Raw genomic sequence first — 16401 nt, 5'->3', positions numbered from 1 at the left:
TATTAATATAGAAGAAAATCATTTTGCTTAAATTCCCCAAAGGTGTACTTGATTAACAAAACTTAAATGAGTATGAGGTTTCAGTTCAAAACTGTTTCTTTATTGAAACTGGTGCAATTTTTCTTGCTAGTGGTCTTCTGGGACTCGCCTTGGATGACTTCTCCATTAGTGTTCTGGACATAGAAACTAGGAAGATTGTCAGAGATTTTTCTGGACACCAAGGCCAAATAAATGACATGGTAAAACAAACTTTAGATGTTTAAACAGACTAATTTCTACCTCTGTTTATATTTAAAATGTGTAAATAATGGAAACTTACTATTTAGTAGCATTAAACATTATATGAGATGTTCAAAATAAATAATTTGTAGACTAATTTTTGAATGAGATTTTCAGAAAATTTAGAATTGTTTAGTATTTCCCAGAGGGTTAATGCTGTCAAGTTGAAGTATAAATCTCAGAGTTTATCTTTTAAATTATAAAGAAGGTGAAAGTAAACTTTGGAGAATCACTGGTCCATTGAAACATATCATTTTTGTTTTTTTGTTTTTTCATTTTTTGGTATCATTAATCTACAATTACATGAGGAACATTTTGCTTACTAGACTCCCCCCATCATCAAGTCATCCACACATACCTCATTACAGTCACCGTCCATCAGCATAGCATTACTTGTCTTCTCTGTGTTGTACAACCCTCCCCGTGCCCACCCCACCCTCACTACATTATGTCTGCTAATAGTAATGCCCCATTTTCCCCCTTATGCCTCCGTTCCCATCCACCCTCCCCAGTCCCTTTCCCTTTGGTAACCATTAGTCCATTCTTGGGTTCTGTGAGTCTGCTGCTGTTTTGCTCCTTCAGTTTTTTGCTTTGTTTTTATACTCCACAGATGAGTGAAATCATTTGGTACTTGTCTTTCTCTGCCTGGCTTATTTCATTGAGCATAATACCCTCTAGCTTTATCCATGTTGTTGAAAATGGTAGGATTTGTTTTCTTCTTACGGCTGAATAATATTCCATTGTGCATATGTACCACATCTTCTTTATCCATTCATCTACTGATGGACACTTGGGTTGCTTCCATATTTTGGCTATTGTAAATAGTGCTGTCATAAACATAGGAGTGCATATGTCTTTTTCAAACTGGGCTGCTGCATTCTTAGGGTAAATTCCTAGGAGTGGAATTCCTGAGTCAAATGGTATTTCTATTTGTAGTTTTTTTAAGGAACCTCCGTACTGCTTTCCACAGTGGTTGAACTAATTTACATTCCCACCAGCAGTGTAGGAGGGTTCCCCTTTCTCCACATCCTCGCCAACATTTGTTGTTGTTTGTCTTTTGGATGTTGGCCATCCTAACTGGTGTGAGGTGATATCTCATTATGGTTTCAATTTTCATTTCTCTGATGATTAGCGATGTGGAGCATCTTTTCATGTGTCTGTTGGCCATCTGAATATCTTTGGAGAACTGTCTGTTCAGCTCCTCTGACCATTTTTAATTGGATTATTTGCTTTTTGTTTGTTGAGGTACGTAAGCTCTTTATATATTTTGGATGTCAACCCTTTATTGGATCTATCATTTATGAATATATTTTCCCATACTATAGGATACCTTTTTGTTCTATTGATGGTGTCCTTTGCTGTATAGAAGCTTTTCAGCTTGATATAGTCCCACTTGTTCATTTTTGCTTTTGTTTACCTTGCCTGGAGAGATATGTTCATGAAGAAGTCGCTCATGTTTATGTCCATGAGATTTTTGCCTATGTTTTTTTCTAAGAGTTTTATGGTTTCATGACTTACATTCAGGTCTTTGATCCATTTCGAATTTTCTTTTGTGTATGGGGTTAGACAATGATCCAGTTTCATTCTCTTACATGTAGCTGTCCAGTTTTGCCAGCACCAGCTGTTGAAGAGGCTGTCATTTCCCCATTGTATATCCATAGCTCCTTTGTTGTATATTAATTGACCATATATGCTTGGATTTATGTCTGGACTCTATTCTGTTCCACTGGTTCATGGGTCTGTTCTTGTGCCAGTACCAATTTGTCTTGATTACTGTGGCTTTGTAGTAGAGCTTGAAGTCAGGGAGTGTAATTCCCCTTCTTTATTCTTCTCAGGATTGCTTTGGCTATTTGGCATCTTTTGTATTTCCATATGAATTTTAGAACTATTTGCTCTAGTTTATTGAAGAATGCTTTTGGTATTTTGATAGGGATTGCATTGAACCTGTAGATTGATTTAGGCAGGATGGCCATTTTGACAGTATTAATTCTTCCTAGCCAAGAGCATGGGATGAATTTCCATTTATTAGTGTCCTCTTTAATTGCTCTTAAGAGTGTCCTGTAGTCTTCAGGGTATAGGTCTTTCACTTCCTTGGTTAGGTTTGTTCCTAGGTATTTTATTCTTTTTGATGCAATTGTGAATGGAACTGTTTTCCTGATTTTTCTTTCTGCTAGTTCATCGTTAGTGTATAGGAAAGCAACAGATTTCTGTGTATTAATTTAGTATCCTGCAACTTTGCTGAATTCAGATATTAGATCTGGTAATTTTGGAGTGGATTCTTTAGGGTTTTTTATGTACAATATCATGTCATCTGCAAACAGGGACAGTTTGACTTATTCCTTGCCATCTGGATGCCGTTTATTTCTTTGTGTTGTCTGATTGCCATGGCTAGGACCTCCAGACTATGTTAAATAAAAGTGGGGAGAGTGGGCATCCTTGTCTTGTTCTGGATCTTAGAGGAAAAGCTTTCAGCTTCTCGCTGTTAACTATAATGTTGGCTGTGGGTTTGTCATATATGGCCTTTATTATGTTGACGTATTTCCCCTCTATACCCATTTTGTTGACAGTTTTTATCATGAATGAATGTTGAATTTTGTCAGTTCAACTATTTTGTCCCCTTTTTCAGCATCTGGAGATGATAATGTGGTTTTTGTCCTTCTTTTTGTTGTAGTGGATGATGTTGATAGATTTTCGAATGTTGTACCATCCTTGCATCACTGGGATGAATCCCACTTGATGATGATGGATGATCTTTTTGATGTATTTTTGAATTCGGTTTGCTAATATTTTGTTGAGTATTTTTGCATCTGTGTTCATCAGGGATAGTGATCTGTAATTTTCTTTTTTTGTGGTGTCTTTGCCTGGTTTGGTATTAGCATGATGTTGGCCTTGTATAATGAGTTTGGGAGTATACCCTCCTCTTCTAGTTTTTGGAAAACTTTAAGGAGGTTGGTTATTAGGTCTTCACTAAATGTTTGATAAAATTCAGCAGTGAAATCATCTGGTCCAGGAGTTTTGTTTTTAGGTAGTTTTTTGATTATCAATTCAATTTCTTTGCTCGTAATTGGTCCATTCAGATTTTCTGGTTTTCCTGGGTCGGCCTTAGAAAGTTGTATTTTTCTAGAAAGTTGTCCATTTCTTCTAGGTTATCCAGTTTGTTACCATATAATTTTTCATAGTATTCTCTCATAATTCTTTGTAGTTCTGTGGTGTCCATAGTGATTTTTCCTTTCTCATTTCTGATTCTGTTTATGTGTGTAAATTCTCTTTTTTTCTTGATAAGTCTGTCTAGGGGTTTATCAATTTTGTTTATTTTCTTGAAGAACCAGCTCCTGCTTTCATTGATTCTATTGTTTTATTCTTCTCAATTTTATTTATTTCTGCTATAGTCTTTATAATGTCTCTCCTTCTACTGACTTTGGGCCTCATTTGTTCCTCCTTTTCGAGTTTCATTAATTGTTAGTTTAGACCGTTCATTTGGGGTTGTTCTTCTTTCCTGAGGTAGACCTGTATTGTGATATATTTCCCTCTTAGCACGGCCTTGGCTGTGTCCCACAGATTTTGTGTTGTTGAATTACTGTTGTCATTTGCCTCCATATACTGCTTGATCTCTGTTTTTATTTGGTCATTGATCTGTTGATTATTTAGGAGCGTGTTATTAAGCCTCCAAGTGTTTGTGGGCTTTTTCATTTTCTTTGTGTAATTTATTTCTAGTTTCATACCTTTGTGATCTGAGAAGCTGGTTGATACAATTTCAATATTTTTGAATTTATTGAGGTTCTTTTTGTGGCCTATTATATGATCTATTCTTGAAAATGTTCCATTTGCACTTGAGAAGAATGTATATTCTGTTGCATTTGGATGGAGTGTTCTGTAGATGTCCATTAGGTCCATCTGTTGTAATGTGTTGTTCAGTGCCTCTGTCACTTTACTTATTTTCTATCTGGTTGATCTGTCCTTTGCAGTGAGTGGTGTGTTGAAGTCTCCTAAAATGAATGCATTGCATTCTATTTCCCCCTTTAATTCTGTTCGTATTTGTTTCACATATGTAGGTGATTCTGTGTTGGGTGCATAGATATTTATAATAGTTATATCCTCTTGTTGGACTGACCCCTTTATTATTATGTAATATCCTTCTTTGTCTCTTGTTACTTTCTTTGTTTTGAAGTCTGTTTTGTGTGATACAAGTACTGCAACTCTTGCTTTTTTCTCCCTGTTAGTTGCATGAAATATCTTTTTCCATCCCTTTACTTTCAGTCTGTGTATGTCTTTGGATTTGAAGTGAGTCTCTTGTAGGCAGCATATAGACAGGTGTTGCTTTTTTATCCATTCAGTGACTCTATGTCTTTTGATTGGTACATTCAGACCATTTACATTTAGGGTGATTATCGATAGCTATGTACTTATTGCCATTGCAGGCTTTAGATTCATGGTTACCAAAGGTTCAAGGGTAATTCCTTTACTATCTAACAGTCTAATTTAACTCACTTTGTGTGCTATTACAAACACAACCTAAAGGTTTTTGGTTTTTTTCCTCCCTTTTTTTCCTCCTCCATTCTTTGTATGTTATGAATCATATTCTGTACTCTTTGTCTATCCCTTTGGTGACATCTGTTTAGCCTTAGGAATACATCCATCTGTAGGAGTCCCGCCAAAATGCACTGTAAAGGTGGTTTCTGGGAGGTAAATTCTCTCAGGTTTTTCTTATCTGAAAATTGTTTTCTTATCTGAAAATCCCTCCTTCGAATTTAAATGATTATCTTGCCAGGTATAGTATTCTTGGTTCAAGGCCCTTCTGCTTCATTACCTTAAATACATCATGCCACTCCCTTCTGGCCTGTAAGGTTTCTGTTGAGAAGTCTGATGCTAGCCTGTTGGGTTTTCCTTTGTATGTGATCTTTTTTCTCTCTCTAGCTACTTTTAAAAGTTTGTCTTTATCCTTGATCTTTGCCATTTTAATTATTATATGTCTTGATGTTGTCTTCCTTGGGTCCCTTGTCTTGGGAGATCTGTGTACCTCCATGGCTTGAGAGACTATCTCCTTCCCCAGATAGGGGAAGTTTTCAGCAATTACCTCCTCAAAGACACTTTCTATCCGTTTTTCTCTCTCTTCTTCTGGTACCCCTATAATACAAATATTGTTCTGTTTGGATAGGTCACACAGTTCTCTCATTATTCTTTCATTCTTAGAGATTCTTAGTTCTCTCTGTGCCTCAACTTCTTTGTATTCCTTTTCTCTAATTTCTGTTCCATTTACAGTCTCTTCTACATCTTATCTGCTTTTAAATCCCTCCATTGTATGTTTCGTTTCAGATATGGAATTTCCTAATGACTGAATCTCTGACTTAAATTCGTTCCTGAGCTCTTGAATATTTTTGTGTACCTCCATAAGCATGTTTATGATTTTTATTTTGAACTCTCTTTCAGGCAGATTGGTGAGTTCAGTTTCATTTGACCCTTTTTCTGGGGTTTGTGAGATTTTGGTCTGTACCATGTTCTTTTGATGTTTCATACTTCTGTGTGGTACCTACTAGTGCTCAGCCCCTAGGGTGAGGTTGGGGGTCGTAGGGGAGTGGAGCTGGTGCCTCGGGTAGGAAAGATCTGTTTCCTGATTCCCGTCTGCAGTGCCTGTCTCAAGTGTCAGAGCCAGTGGGCCAAGCACACAGGTGTAAGCGTCTGTGCTGTGGGTCTATAGCTGTTGTAGGCTGAGCCTCCTTCTGGCTGGCCTGACTCCAGTGCAGTGATTGCTGGTTTGTGAACCGGTGCCAGCAGGCTAGGAGGAAGGCGCAGCAGGCTGTGTGTCACCGTGGGGGTCCTCAGAGCTGAGTAGGCAGTCAGGGGAATAGGCTGCCTGAAGCTCTCAGAAGTTCCCAACTTACTTGGCCTAGCACACCCTGGCAACCTCGTCCAGCTCTCCCTTCCCCCCACGCAGCAATCTCCATCCAAACTCTGCCCCTTCAGCAGCCCTCTTGCTGCTAGGAAGCCTCTCAGACCACCTGCCTTTCCCTTTTCCCAGAGCGGCCAGCTGTGGATCCCCTCCTCCACAAACAACTGGGATCTCAGTCTCTTAAGCACTCCACCTGTCCGAGCTTCCCAGTGTTCAGAGCACCACACATTGTAGGTTTCCGCTCCCAAAGTGGACCTCCAGGGCTGGGTGTTCAGCAGTCCCTGGCTTCCACCCACTCCCTGGCTCCATTTCTCTTCCTGCCGCCGGTGAGCTGGGGTGGGGGAAGGGCTTGGGTCCTGCCGGAACAAGGCTTTTTGTACGTTACCCTGATTCCTGAGGTCTGCTCTGTTCCTGAGGTTTGTATGCAGTCTGGTTCAGCCTTCTTTCTTGTTGCTGTTTTAGGGCTAGTTGTATCAATTAACTATATTTTTGTACCATTTGTAGTTTTGGGAGTTCTACATCTCACCTCTCACGGCGCCATCTTGAATCCTCAGTATATCATTTTTGACTTAATATTAACTAGTCTGAGAAAACATTTCTGGTTTTTTACATTCATTACAAATTAAATAGTAGGAGACCCGGAATATCTAGTACCTGATTATTCTAGTTTAGTGTTATTTCTGGAGTTTAATACCTTAATTCCAAAAGAATTAAATTAATAAAAAATGTGCTTTAGCTTACTCTTAGTTTTCTATAGTGGGATATATGATACGGTAAGGTATACTCTCATTTTTAAAAAGTGTATGTTGACTGTATTAAGTATATATTGTCATTTGATATCAATTACAGATACACTGATTTACTTGAAAAACAGAAAAATAAAAGTAAAATCCTAGCTATTTAGTGGCAATCCCAAACATTTACATCAATTCTCACACCAAAAATCAGAAATGCAGTGTTTACCTGCATCCTTAAAGAGAGGGGGGAAAAAGTGGTCAGAAAATTGTGTTGTCCTGTGGATAGGAGATTAGCAGAACTATGCATCAACACAATTTTTTGTTGTGACAACATCTATAGAGATGGTGGGAGTGGAATAATTTTGATGCAATTTTGTTTTTTAAAACATCTGTCAGTGCCAACTTGCTCTTCCCTTTTTTTAATTTTTAAACTATAATTTCAGTTTGTGTGTCTGGAGTAACTCAGTAATAAGTTAATCCTCTGCCATCAAGTTAATGAACATACATAACACAACTTTACCTATCTGAGTCATGTTTTCCGTTGCTTCTTCCTGCACTGTCCTATAAATTGAGGTCTCTGTACCTTGGAGTTTGAGTTTCCACAGTATTACTGCAGCCTGATAAACAAATTAGAGTTCACATTTCCCAATATAATTTGCTAATATGTGGTCATAATCCCTATGGTGTATTTAGACTCCTAGGTGAACAACCTACTACCATTGTAAACCTGAAAGTTTTTCATTCTGTTTGGGTTTTTCACATCTGACCTGACTTAACCCTCAGAGCACTTATGTGCTGCAGGCAACGAGAGCTGATATTTAGCCATTTTTAATGGTAGAAAAGGTAGGACTTCTTTGAGGTGGCATAAGTAGTTTATTCTTTAAATTTATTTTGAAAGACTGTTTATTTTGGTTTTACATTATATTTTGGAAATAAAACATTAAGGATAAAAAGATTTTTAACTGGAGTTAAAACTAGGACTTCTTTAGTAACCATTATTTTAAGAGGATTTACATTCTTGTCTTCAAAAGCATTTTGGATTAATTCTGAGAAAGCCAGTTGATATATAGACTCTTTTTAAGGAAATACAGCTTTTATTGCTCTCACAGGTACTTTATAATTGAAATGAGTCTGGCAAAATATTTCTAATTGGATGTTCTCTGAACAGCAGTTACATGTTAAAAACAGTGTGTAGTAAAACTCAGCTTCCTAATTATCTATAAATATATGCAATTATGGAGTAAAAATGGAAAATTGGGTTATACTGTTAATTTTAAAAACTTCTTATAAATCATGTAAAAGCCTAACTCTTACCTATGTCCAAATCAGTGGAATACAATAAATGGTATTTTCTTTTATATAAAGTAAGGTTGGTGATCCAAATTTTATTCAGACATTTTTTTCATGAAGTCTGCATAATTTTAATTCTTGTATTCTTTAAAAGCTATTAAGTATGCAGACACAAACAGACATACATAATTACACATACATATTATATATGCTTTTTTTCTTTAATTTAAAGACTTTCAGTCCTGATGGTCGTTGGTTAATAAGTGCTTCAATGGATTGCTCTATTAGAACTTGGGACCTTCCGTCTGGGTGGTGAGTTTATTTTTAAATCCCTAAACTCCATCAGAAGATTTCTCAGCCATTGTCTTTACATGTGACTTTTACTGATACTTCATGGATTATGTGCTGTTTGAATGTGAATATATTGTGGGATTTTTCCAACCTGGCTGTATTTTATCCTTGGAGTGTGTTCTATCTCTTCAGTTGTAGGGAGCAGTGCTGTACACAGTAACTGGAAAATGCCATCTGTCTTAGGTTTTCTGTTCCTGCAAAATTGAGATATAGAAGTGAATTCCATTAACTTTAAGAAAGTTCATTTGGCCTTTTTGATCCAAAATAGATCTCAGAACTCAGTGCTTCAAACTTGTATTGTTAGTATGTTTTGTTGTTACTCATACTGAATGTAGTATAAAGGTCAAGAACCCTAATTTTCTTTTGTGTTCATTGTATATTTTCTTTCTGTAACATAATTCTTGAAAGAAAACATTATAGAGACTGTGATGAAAATTTGTGCTTAAGATTTGGGTAAAGCCCAGCTCTGTTTAGAAATATGCTTTATGAATTGAAACTTGCTACTAAAATAACACAGGAAGAAGAAAATATTATCTAATTCTGTTAAATATTTGAACAGTGCAGACCTACAGGGAGCAAGAAAGAAAGAATAAGCATGTGTGTGTGTGTGTGTGTGTGTGTGTGTGTGTGTGTGTGTGTGTGTGTGCACTTTCTTAGAAATTGTGTAGGAATAGATACAATTTTAAAGTCTATCATTCAACATAGAATTGCTTAGCTTGATTATGAAAAAAAAGAGGAGTAATGGGACCAGCAGAGTATCTAATTTAACAGGAACAACAAGGAAATAGATAGATGAGAAAAATAAGAAGGAAGATGGTACTTCCTAATTCTCTGAATTATTCCTAAATTCAGCTCTGTTCAATTCTACTTCCTCTTCTTTCCCAGGAACTGAATAAGCTCATACCTGTAAACAATTTGACCTTTCAAAGGAGAATGTACTCATTTCCTTTCAAGTTTGTTATAGAAATGAGGCACAGCTGTCTAGCATGTACACTAGATTTGGAATGTGCACAGCAAAACAGTATCAGTAATGCATCCAGTTTTAATAACTAGGGACTTTTGACCACAGGTATATCCCTTTTTCACTTAAAATAGAGTAAAGCAAAAAATTTCATTGGCTCTGGCCCTTCTAAAACTTTACCTAAACTTGATACTTCCTTAATTTTTAGAAAAGTTTTTTTTTTTAAAGCATCATTAGAAATATTGGTTGCCTGTTGATCCTTGGACTTCTGCTATATTCTAAAAATGAACATTATAATTTGAATTGCTTTGCAGTAGGAAAATTATACAAGTAACAGAGTTGACATAATGTCTTTATTTTACTTTCCAGTAGTTTTAGTTCACATTAGATGGGGGAGATAGGTTAATATTCAGTAGTACTAAATTGGCAAAATATTTTTTAAAAGTAGTAGGGTTATCTTTGGAACAGAAAAATTAGGATCCAAAAGTAGTATTCAAAGCCACTAATCTTTGACTTAGCATTAGCCTTTTTGCTGAATTTCTTATTTCAGTGAAAAGAACAGATTTAAATTGATAGGTTTTCAACTCTGATATATTATTTTTAGGTGAACACTGAGGGAGTTTTAAGTGAATACAGAGACATGAAGCTGGGAGAAACACCAGAGCAAGAAATGATTGTTAAAATATGGGTTCTTAATGTATAGTACACTGATAGGACCAAAATGTATTTTTAATAAAGAACAAAAGAAATACCTCTTCAGCTAGGATTTGAATTGGAGCCAGTGAGAAAGCATGAAGAGCAGTATCACACAGCTGCTGCTGCCTGATTGCAGCTAAGCTAACATTTACCATGAGGTTTATGTGCTTTTATTTTTCATCTTCTCTCATATCCTAATAGGGTTAGGTAGGTACTGTTACTCATATTATTCCCATTTTACAAATGAGGAAATGGAGGCCCAGAGGAAGTTAAGTGATTTATCCAAGGCAGCATAGTTTGTAAATAACATTTTGTTATAATAAACATAGGAGGAAACAGATTTCCCAACAGTTGTGATATCAGCCTTGTTCAGGTTGTGGCATATCTTCTAAGGATTAATTGATTTTCTTGATATAGAAGATAAAGGGGAAGAGTGAGGATCAGTATTCATCAGAAAACCATAGGTAACTGTTGGGTGTTTTGAGTCCCCCTCTTTTTCTAAACAGTATGTCAACCTTTGGAGATTCTCCTAGTTCTTTCTTCAGTAAGCAATTTCATCATGTATATCACATGTTAAATGTTTAGGGGCTGAATATACTTATTACGTAGCCTGAAAAGTGAAGCAAGCTATGAGGAAACCTTTGGGTATGGTAACATACAGTGTAATCCATCTGTACTTGTGCCTATCTAAAACAAAATGCATAGGTACTGGACTGTTTCCTGTAAAGTTTTCTTTTAGTACTGAAAATTTTCTTGTACAATTCTCAGAGAAGCAGAGTTGAAATTTTTATCTCTGAAATTATCTGTCATCCCCTACCACTACCACATTTTATTTGTGGTTGTTTTTAATCTATTAGAAATTCAGGTTAAACTCTTTTTGGGGGGTTGAGAAAATATAAAATTAAATAGTTTTAATAGACTTGCATTTTTTTTGTCTCACCCTGTGACCTCTGCTTTCTGAAGTGCACTACACAACAGTAATTGGAATAGAACATTGTTTTGCATTTCTCACTAGGTCAGACCATCCCTTTGTTTCAGTCATTAAAATTCCTGTCTAAAGTGATTCCGTCACTTTGAAGACTGAATATCTAGACACACATGCATTTGTGCCAAATATATTTAGAAATGATTTACTGTTAGCTGTATATGCAGGGCTCTGCTTGAATTATCTGATCCCTTGGAATGGGGATTTTATTAATGTTCTATCAAAAAAGTTATAATTTACCTGGGACTTTTCATTTTAAGAGATTAGCAGGAGACTGTATGGTGGTTAGGCCTGGAATTAAGCCTGCATACGTAAGCCTGGTGGACAAATGTGGCCATATAAAATATGCTGTGTATGTGGAAACTCCCTTCCTCAATTTGAAGCTTTTACATGATGGAAGGGCAGGCTACCCACACACAACAGCTGTGGAGATGAAGTTGCACAATGAATTTGATAAGTAATTATAGTATCAAAATAAGTTTGCTCAAACAATAGATTATTTTTAACAGATTCTAAATGTGTCAGAAAGCTTCACCCCTCATGCACACTGTTAATGTATAAATACTGATCAAGGTGAAGAACTGGTTAAGACCTGAAACTGCTGTATTTAGATTTAATCTTCATCTGTATAAGGATTCTGCTCTGGGTTGTTTGGATTAAGTAAATTAGCATACATAATTTAATAATCTCTGGTATATGTTAAGTGTTTAGCAAATGTTTCCTTTTCCCCAGTTCCCTTGATCCCCAAGAGAAGCCAGTCTTGTGAGGTTTGAGAATAGGTTTGAACAGCAAACCTATAATCAGATGGGTTATTACCCACCTTTTTCCCCTGTAACTGAGAATTAAACAGCAGTTATTGTCCTGAGCACACTTTGGTGTGTATCTGTTTCCAGTGCTCCAAATTTTAGCTGTGTTTTCCTATCTTGCATTCATTATTTAAGATTTAAATTGTTAATTGCTCTCTGAACAAAATGAGAGAGATTTTATCATGGACAAGTCACTTTCCACTAGAAAGTCTTCATTTACATTTGAGCTGCTCAGAGTGTTCCATGAAACATCAGTGTAGGCATCCCCTGGGGATGTATATGCTATTGAGCTGTTTGTTGGACCTTTAGTTTCGGTGGTGGTTGTACTGAGTTTATAATGATGAAGAGTGCAGACTGCTTGGGTGACAATCCCGGCTCAGTTTACATCTACCTTGAGCAAGTTTTAAAATCTTAGTGGGCCTTGTTTTTCTGATCTGTTCTAGAAAGGATGGCTTTGCCTTAGAGTGTTAGGAAGATTAAATTAGTTGGGTCAAGTGCTCAGGATACTTCCTGGCATGGAACATTAAGAAAAATTGTTAACTGCTGTTATTTTTTCTTGAAATAATTTTTTATTTAATGTAGATTTTGAACTTCAGTCATTTTACTGTGTTTTCTCATGGATAATACATTGGCTTCAGTAAAATAAAGTAGTTTTTGAAACAACTCTGATTAAAACCAGTATACTCTTATAAGTACACAAAGCCTTCACACTCTTAGCCAGCCTAAGAAGCCTCCTTACTTATTGTACACCAATGTGTTAGGCCTTTTGCTATGCTCCTTAAATCCACTTCATTTCACCACCTGCTGCTACCATCCCAGTTGAGATCTTCACTGCCTGTTAAATCTGCTATAATCTTACTACACTTCCTTTTCAGATATATTCTACATTCTGATGGCAGATTTACTTATGAAAGTGATGTTGATACCACTATCTGCTCAAAAGTTTTAGTGATTTTCCACTGATTAAAGATAAAAACAAACTCATGTTTGGTGTTTAGACACTGGTGTATAGCCTTACGCTTATGCACCAAATGGCACTTCTCACTAGATCCAGTTACATTATTCCTCCCCTTGCTCTCTATATTTTCTTCAGCCAGGAAATTCTTTCTCTGCCATCAGCATCTTTACAATGTCCATTGATAAGGCTTATCTCAACTGCTTTGTTTTCTAGAAGCCTATTCTGAATTCCCCTCCTGGTGTGAATTTTCATGTTTCATGTGTAGTATGGTTACCTATTTGACAAACTGGTAGGATTGCTCGAGGCTTTTTCCATTACCATTCTCTTATTATTTATACCCATTTAATTTCATTGCTTTATTTTGTTTCCTAAGCCTTTCATTATTTTCACTGGAATAACAAAAATATGGGAGAGTACTGATAAGTAGATTAATTGTGTGGCACCTTCAGAATTGTCACCAAGTCAGTCTATCAGAATGCCATTCCCGAAAAACAGAGCATTTCATCCTGCAATCCTCTTATTGCTCAAAGTCTTTCCAGTCTATTTAGTGTTCTGGGTCTTTCTCATTGAGAGAGAGTATTTTAAATAGCAACTTGGATGACAAAGCTCTTTGTTAGTGATGACTGTCTGGTGTTGGTGATTTTAAAAAAATTGCATCTCTTTTCCTTTTTCTTTGAGCAAAAATGTGTTTTGTGAATTATGTTCTTTTTGGTAGAGTTCAAGTACTTTGACGTCTTAATTCTTTTTATAGCCTCATAGACAGCTTTTTGTTGGACTCGGCTCCTCTCAATGTTGTTATGTCCCCTACTGGAGATTTTCTGGCCACTTCCCATGTGGACCACCTTGGAATTTACCTATGGTAAGTTCTTTCATATAGTTCTGTTAAGGGTGAGAGGGAGATGGGAGATGATACTGTTAGATAATCATAATTGCTATCACTGCTATTTTGGTATTTAGGTTTTTTTTTAAATTTATAAAATGGAAATGTTGCATAGTTAACATTAACACGGAGTCAACTCATTGTAAGTATGTGACTGAGCATATGCTTGCTTATTTAGATAGGTTTGGTCAAATATGTATTCTAAATCACTTTCTGCTTTTTCCTGCAGAAAGCAAAAGTTTAAAACTGTTGAAAAAGAGTATCCAGCCAGGCACTGGCTTTCCTGCCACTACCCCAATATAGCTTTATGACCTTAACCAGGCATTTCTCAACTGCAGCATACCTTATCTATAAAGTAAGGCATAGGTGTGGGCAGAATGCTTTTTAAATTCCATATTAGTTGCATGACTCTTCATAACCATGTAAAGATATTTATAGTGATCTTCCATCTCCTCTGTGATTAACTTGTAATTGTTCAAAAACATCTGAGTCTAGAAAAATTTTTGTCTGTTTCCTGAGTTCAGATATCTAATTCTTTTAATTCTTAGTATTGAAGAGATTACAGTAATTCCTCTTCTAATTATAGAATGTTATAATTATATTTTTAGAATATTAAATTCAATAACATACTAGAAATAAACTCTAGCATCCTTAATAAACAAAATGGAGTATCTCCTGGAATCTATGAGGCTTAAACAATTAAGAGAAGAATACTATGAGACCACAGCAGCAGTAGTATATAGTACTAGGAATATATTAATAACTCAGAACCTGATATTCCCAATTTGTAGTTTTGATTCCAGATTCATAATGTGTGGGGAAGAGAATCTGAGTAGCCCACTTTGTGACAGATAACTACATTAGTCATTTAAGGCCATGGTTGCAGGGTCCAGTAGCAGAAATATAGCCACTAGAGGACCATTCTAGAGAAGGGTCAAGATCCATGACTGTTAACCAACCATGAGGATCTGATCAGCATATTCTTTCTCTGAGATAATTCTCTGAATCTGTCCTTCCTTCAGTTATAATTCCTTAATGAAGGCTGACATTTGTCAAAACAATGTAAATATATGAAGGTTATGTTACCTTATGAAAGTATTATGCATTGCTGATCTCAAGTATTCATTTGTACTACATTAAAAACAAAGACTCCATTAGTAATGTTTATGCAGAAGTTTCTTGTGCATGAATCAAGACATTTTCAAATTAATATTATCTTTTAGATATTTTTTAACTTATAAGGGATTGGAATCTAGCAAAGTTCAAGACTATAGAGATTATTACCAGTAATTGAAGTCTTTCTGAAGAAACTTTTTTTTATGTTTTACAATATTGCTTATGCTTTTATTTCTCAGGTCCAATATTTCTCTCTATTCTGTTGTTTCATTACGGCCACTTCCCACAGATTATGTTCCTTCGGTAGTGATGCTCCCTGGTACTTGTCAAACCCAAGGTAATCACAAAATAGTGAAATAATTTTTGAAGTGTAAGATTATAAACCTAACATGGGGGATTTCGCTTCTGAAGGCAAAATTTAATGCATTCAGTCAAAGTGGTTCTTGACTGATAAGTATTTTGAATGACTTGATGAATTTATGCAAAAAATAGTTTTGATATGGTATTGATAAGATAATAAATAGCATACCAGTGGAGAAATGTTCTGGGTATGGTGATGGGAGTTGGAGTTAATATGAGAAGATAACATGAAATAAGTATAACGAGTTTTATAAGGCTGTATGGAATGAGCATGTTATGAAATACTAATGGATTTGGCATGAATTAAGTTAGTTTTAGATGATAAAAACCTTATTCTCCATTAATTTGTTTTATCTGAAAATTTTTTGTTTTAAGATATACAATTATCAGAAGAAACTGTAGAACCAAGTGATGAAATGATTGAGTATGATTCTCCAGAACAGCTGAATGAGCACCTGGTGACTCTGTCACTCCTCCCTGAATCACGCTGGAAAAACCTTCTCAATCTTGATGTTATTAAGGTAGTACTATAGTATACTTAATTGTGGTCCCTAAAAACACATTCCAGAAACATTTTCTTTAGTAGAGATAGCTTCCCCTACTTTGGGGCTTTAGGAGGAGCAGTTAATACCTAAAGTAGTAAAGAGAACACCATTTAGTTGAATGCTCTATTCAGTGTGATTATTATAAGATTCTCTCTCTATATTTACTTTGAGAGCACCAGGCAGACCTTTGGATCTAGCAAAAGTACATCCTGCAATTACACAGCTATTACAAGTTGGATGTTTTCAATCCAGCCTGATGAACTACTTCTTTAACTTTTAAAACAATCAGAAACATGTGCTGCCATAATGTGCAGTAGTTCTGTTGCTAGATATCTGGGAACTAGAAGACTTTCAATGATCTTTTTATGGTTTTTATTAAACTTCAGTTACCCTTTGTCATCCCATACCCTACTCTGTCAACTACAAGATTTTTAGAGCTTGCTGGGTTGGGTCCAGGCACATAAATTAATATGAACTAGGTAGTAGGTAGTGTCCCAAGTCAATAGCAGTGAAAAAAACCTAGCCCCTTGACCATGTGAAATGTACAATT

At 35.9% G+C, this 16401-nt stretch overlaps 1 protein-coding gene across 2 annotated transcripts in view; it reads left to right on the top strand.

Moving 5' to 3' along the window:
* The window catches only part of WDR36 (WD repeat domain 36), a 39640-nt gene that overhangs the window by 18120 nt on the left and 5119 nt on the right, over positions 1 to 16401 (top strand). For both annotated transcript variants that reach the window (XM_036886914.2, XM_036886915.2), the window contains 5 exons: positions 131 to 239; positions 8426 to 8505; positions 13702 to 13809; positions 15186 to 15283; positions 15682 to 15827. In XM_036886914.2, coding sequence (XP_036742809.2) covers positions 131 to 239; positions 8426 to 8505; positions 13702 to 13809; positions 15186 to 15283; positions 15682 to 15827 — 541 coding nt within the window. The remainder of the gene's footprint in view (positions 1 to 130; positions 240 to 8425; positions 8506 to 13701; positions 13810 to 15185; positions 15284 to 15681; positions 15828 to 16401) is intronic.

Source organism: Manis pentadactyla, chromosome 2, assembly GCF_030020395.1.
Source record: "Manis pentadactyla isolate mManPen7 chromosome 2, mManPen7.hap1, whole genome shotgun sequence".
Taxonomy (NCBI): domain Eukaryota; kingdom Metazoa; phylum Chordata; class Mammalia; order Pholidota; family Manidae; genus Manis; species Manis pentadactyla.
The sequence above is the reverse complement of the archived record's forward strand: the minus strand, read 5'-3'. Positions and strand labels throughout refer to the sequence as shown.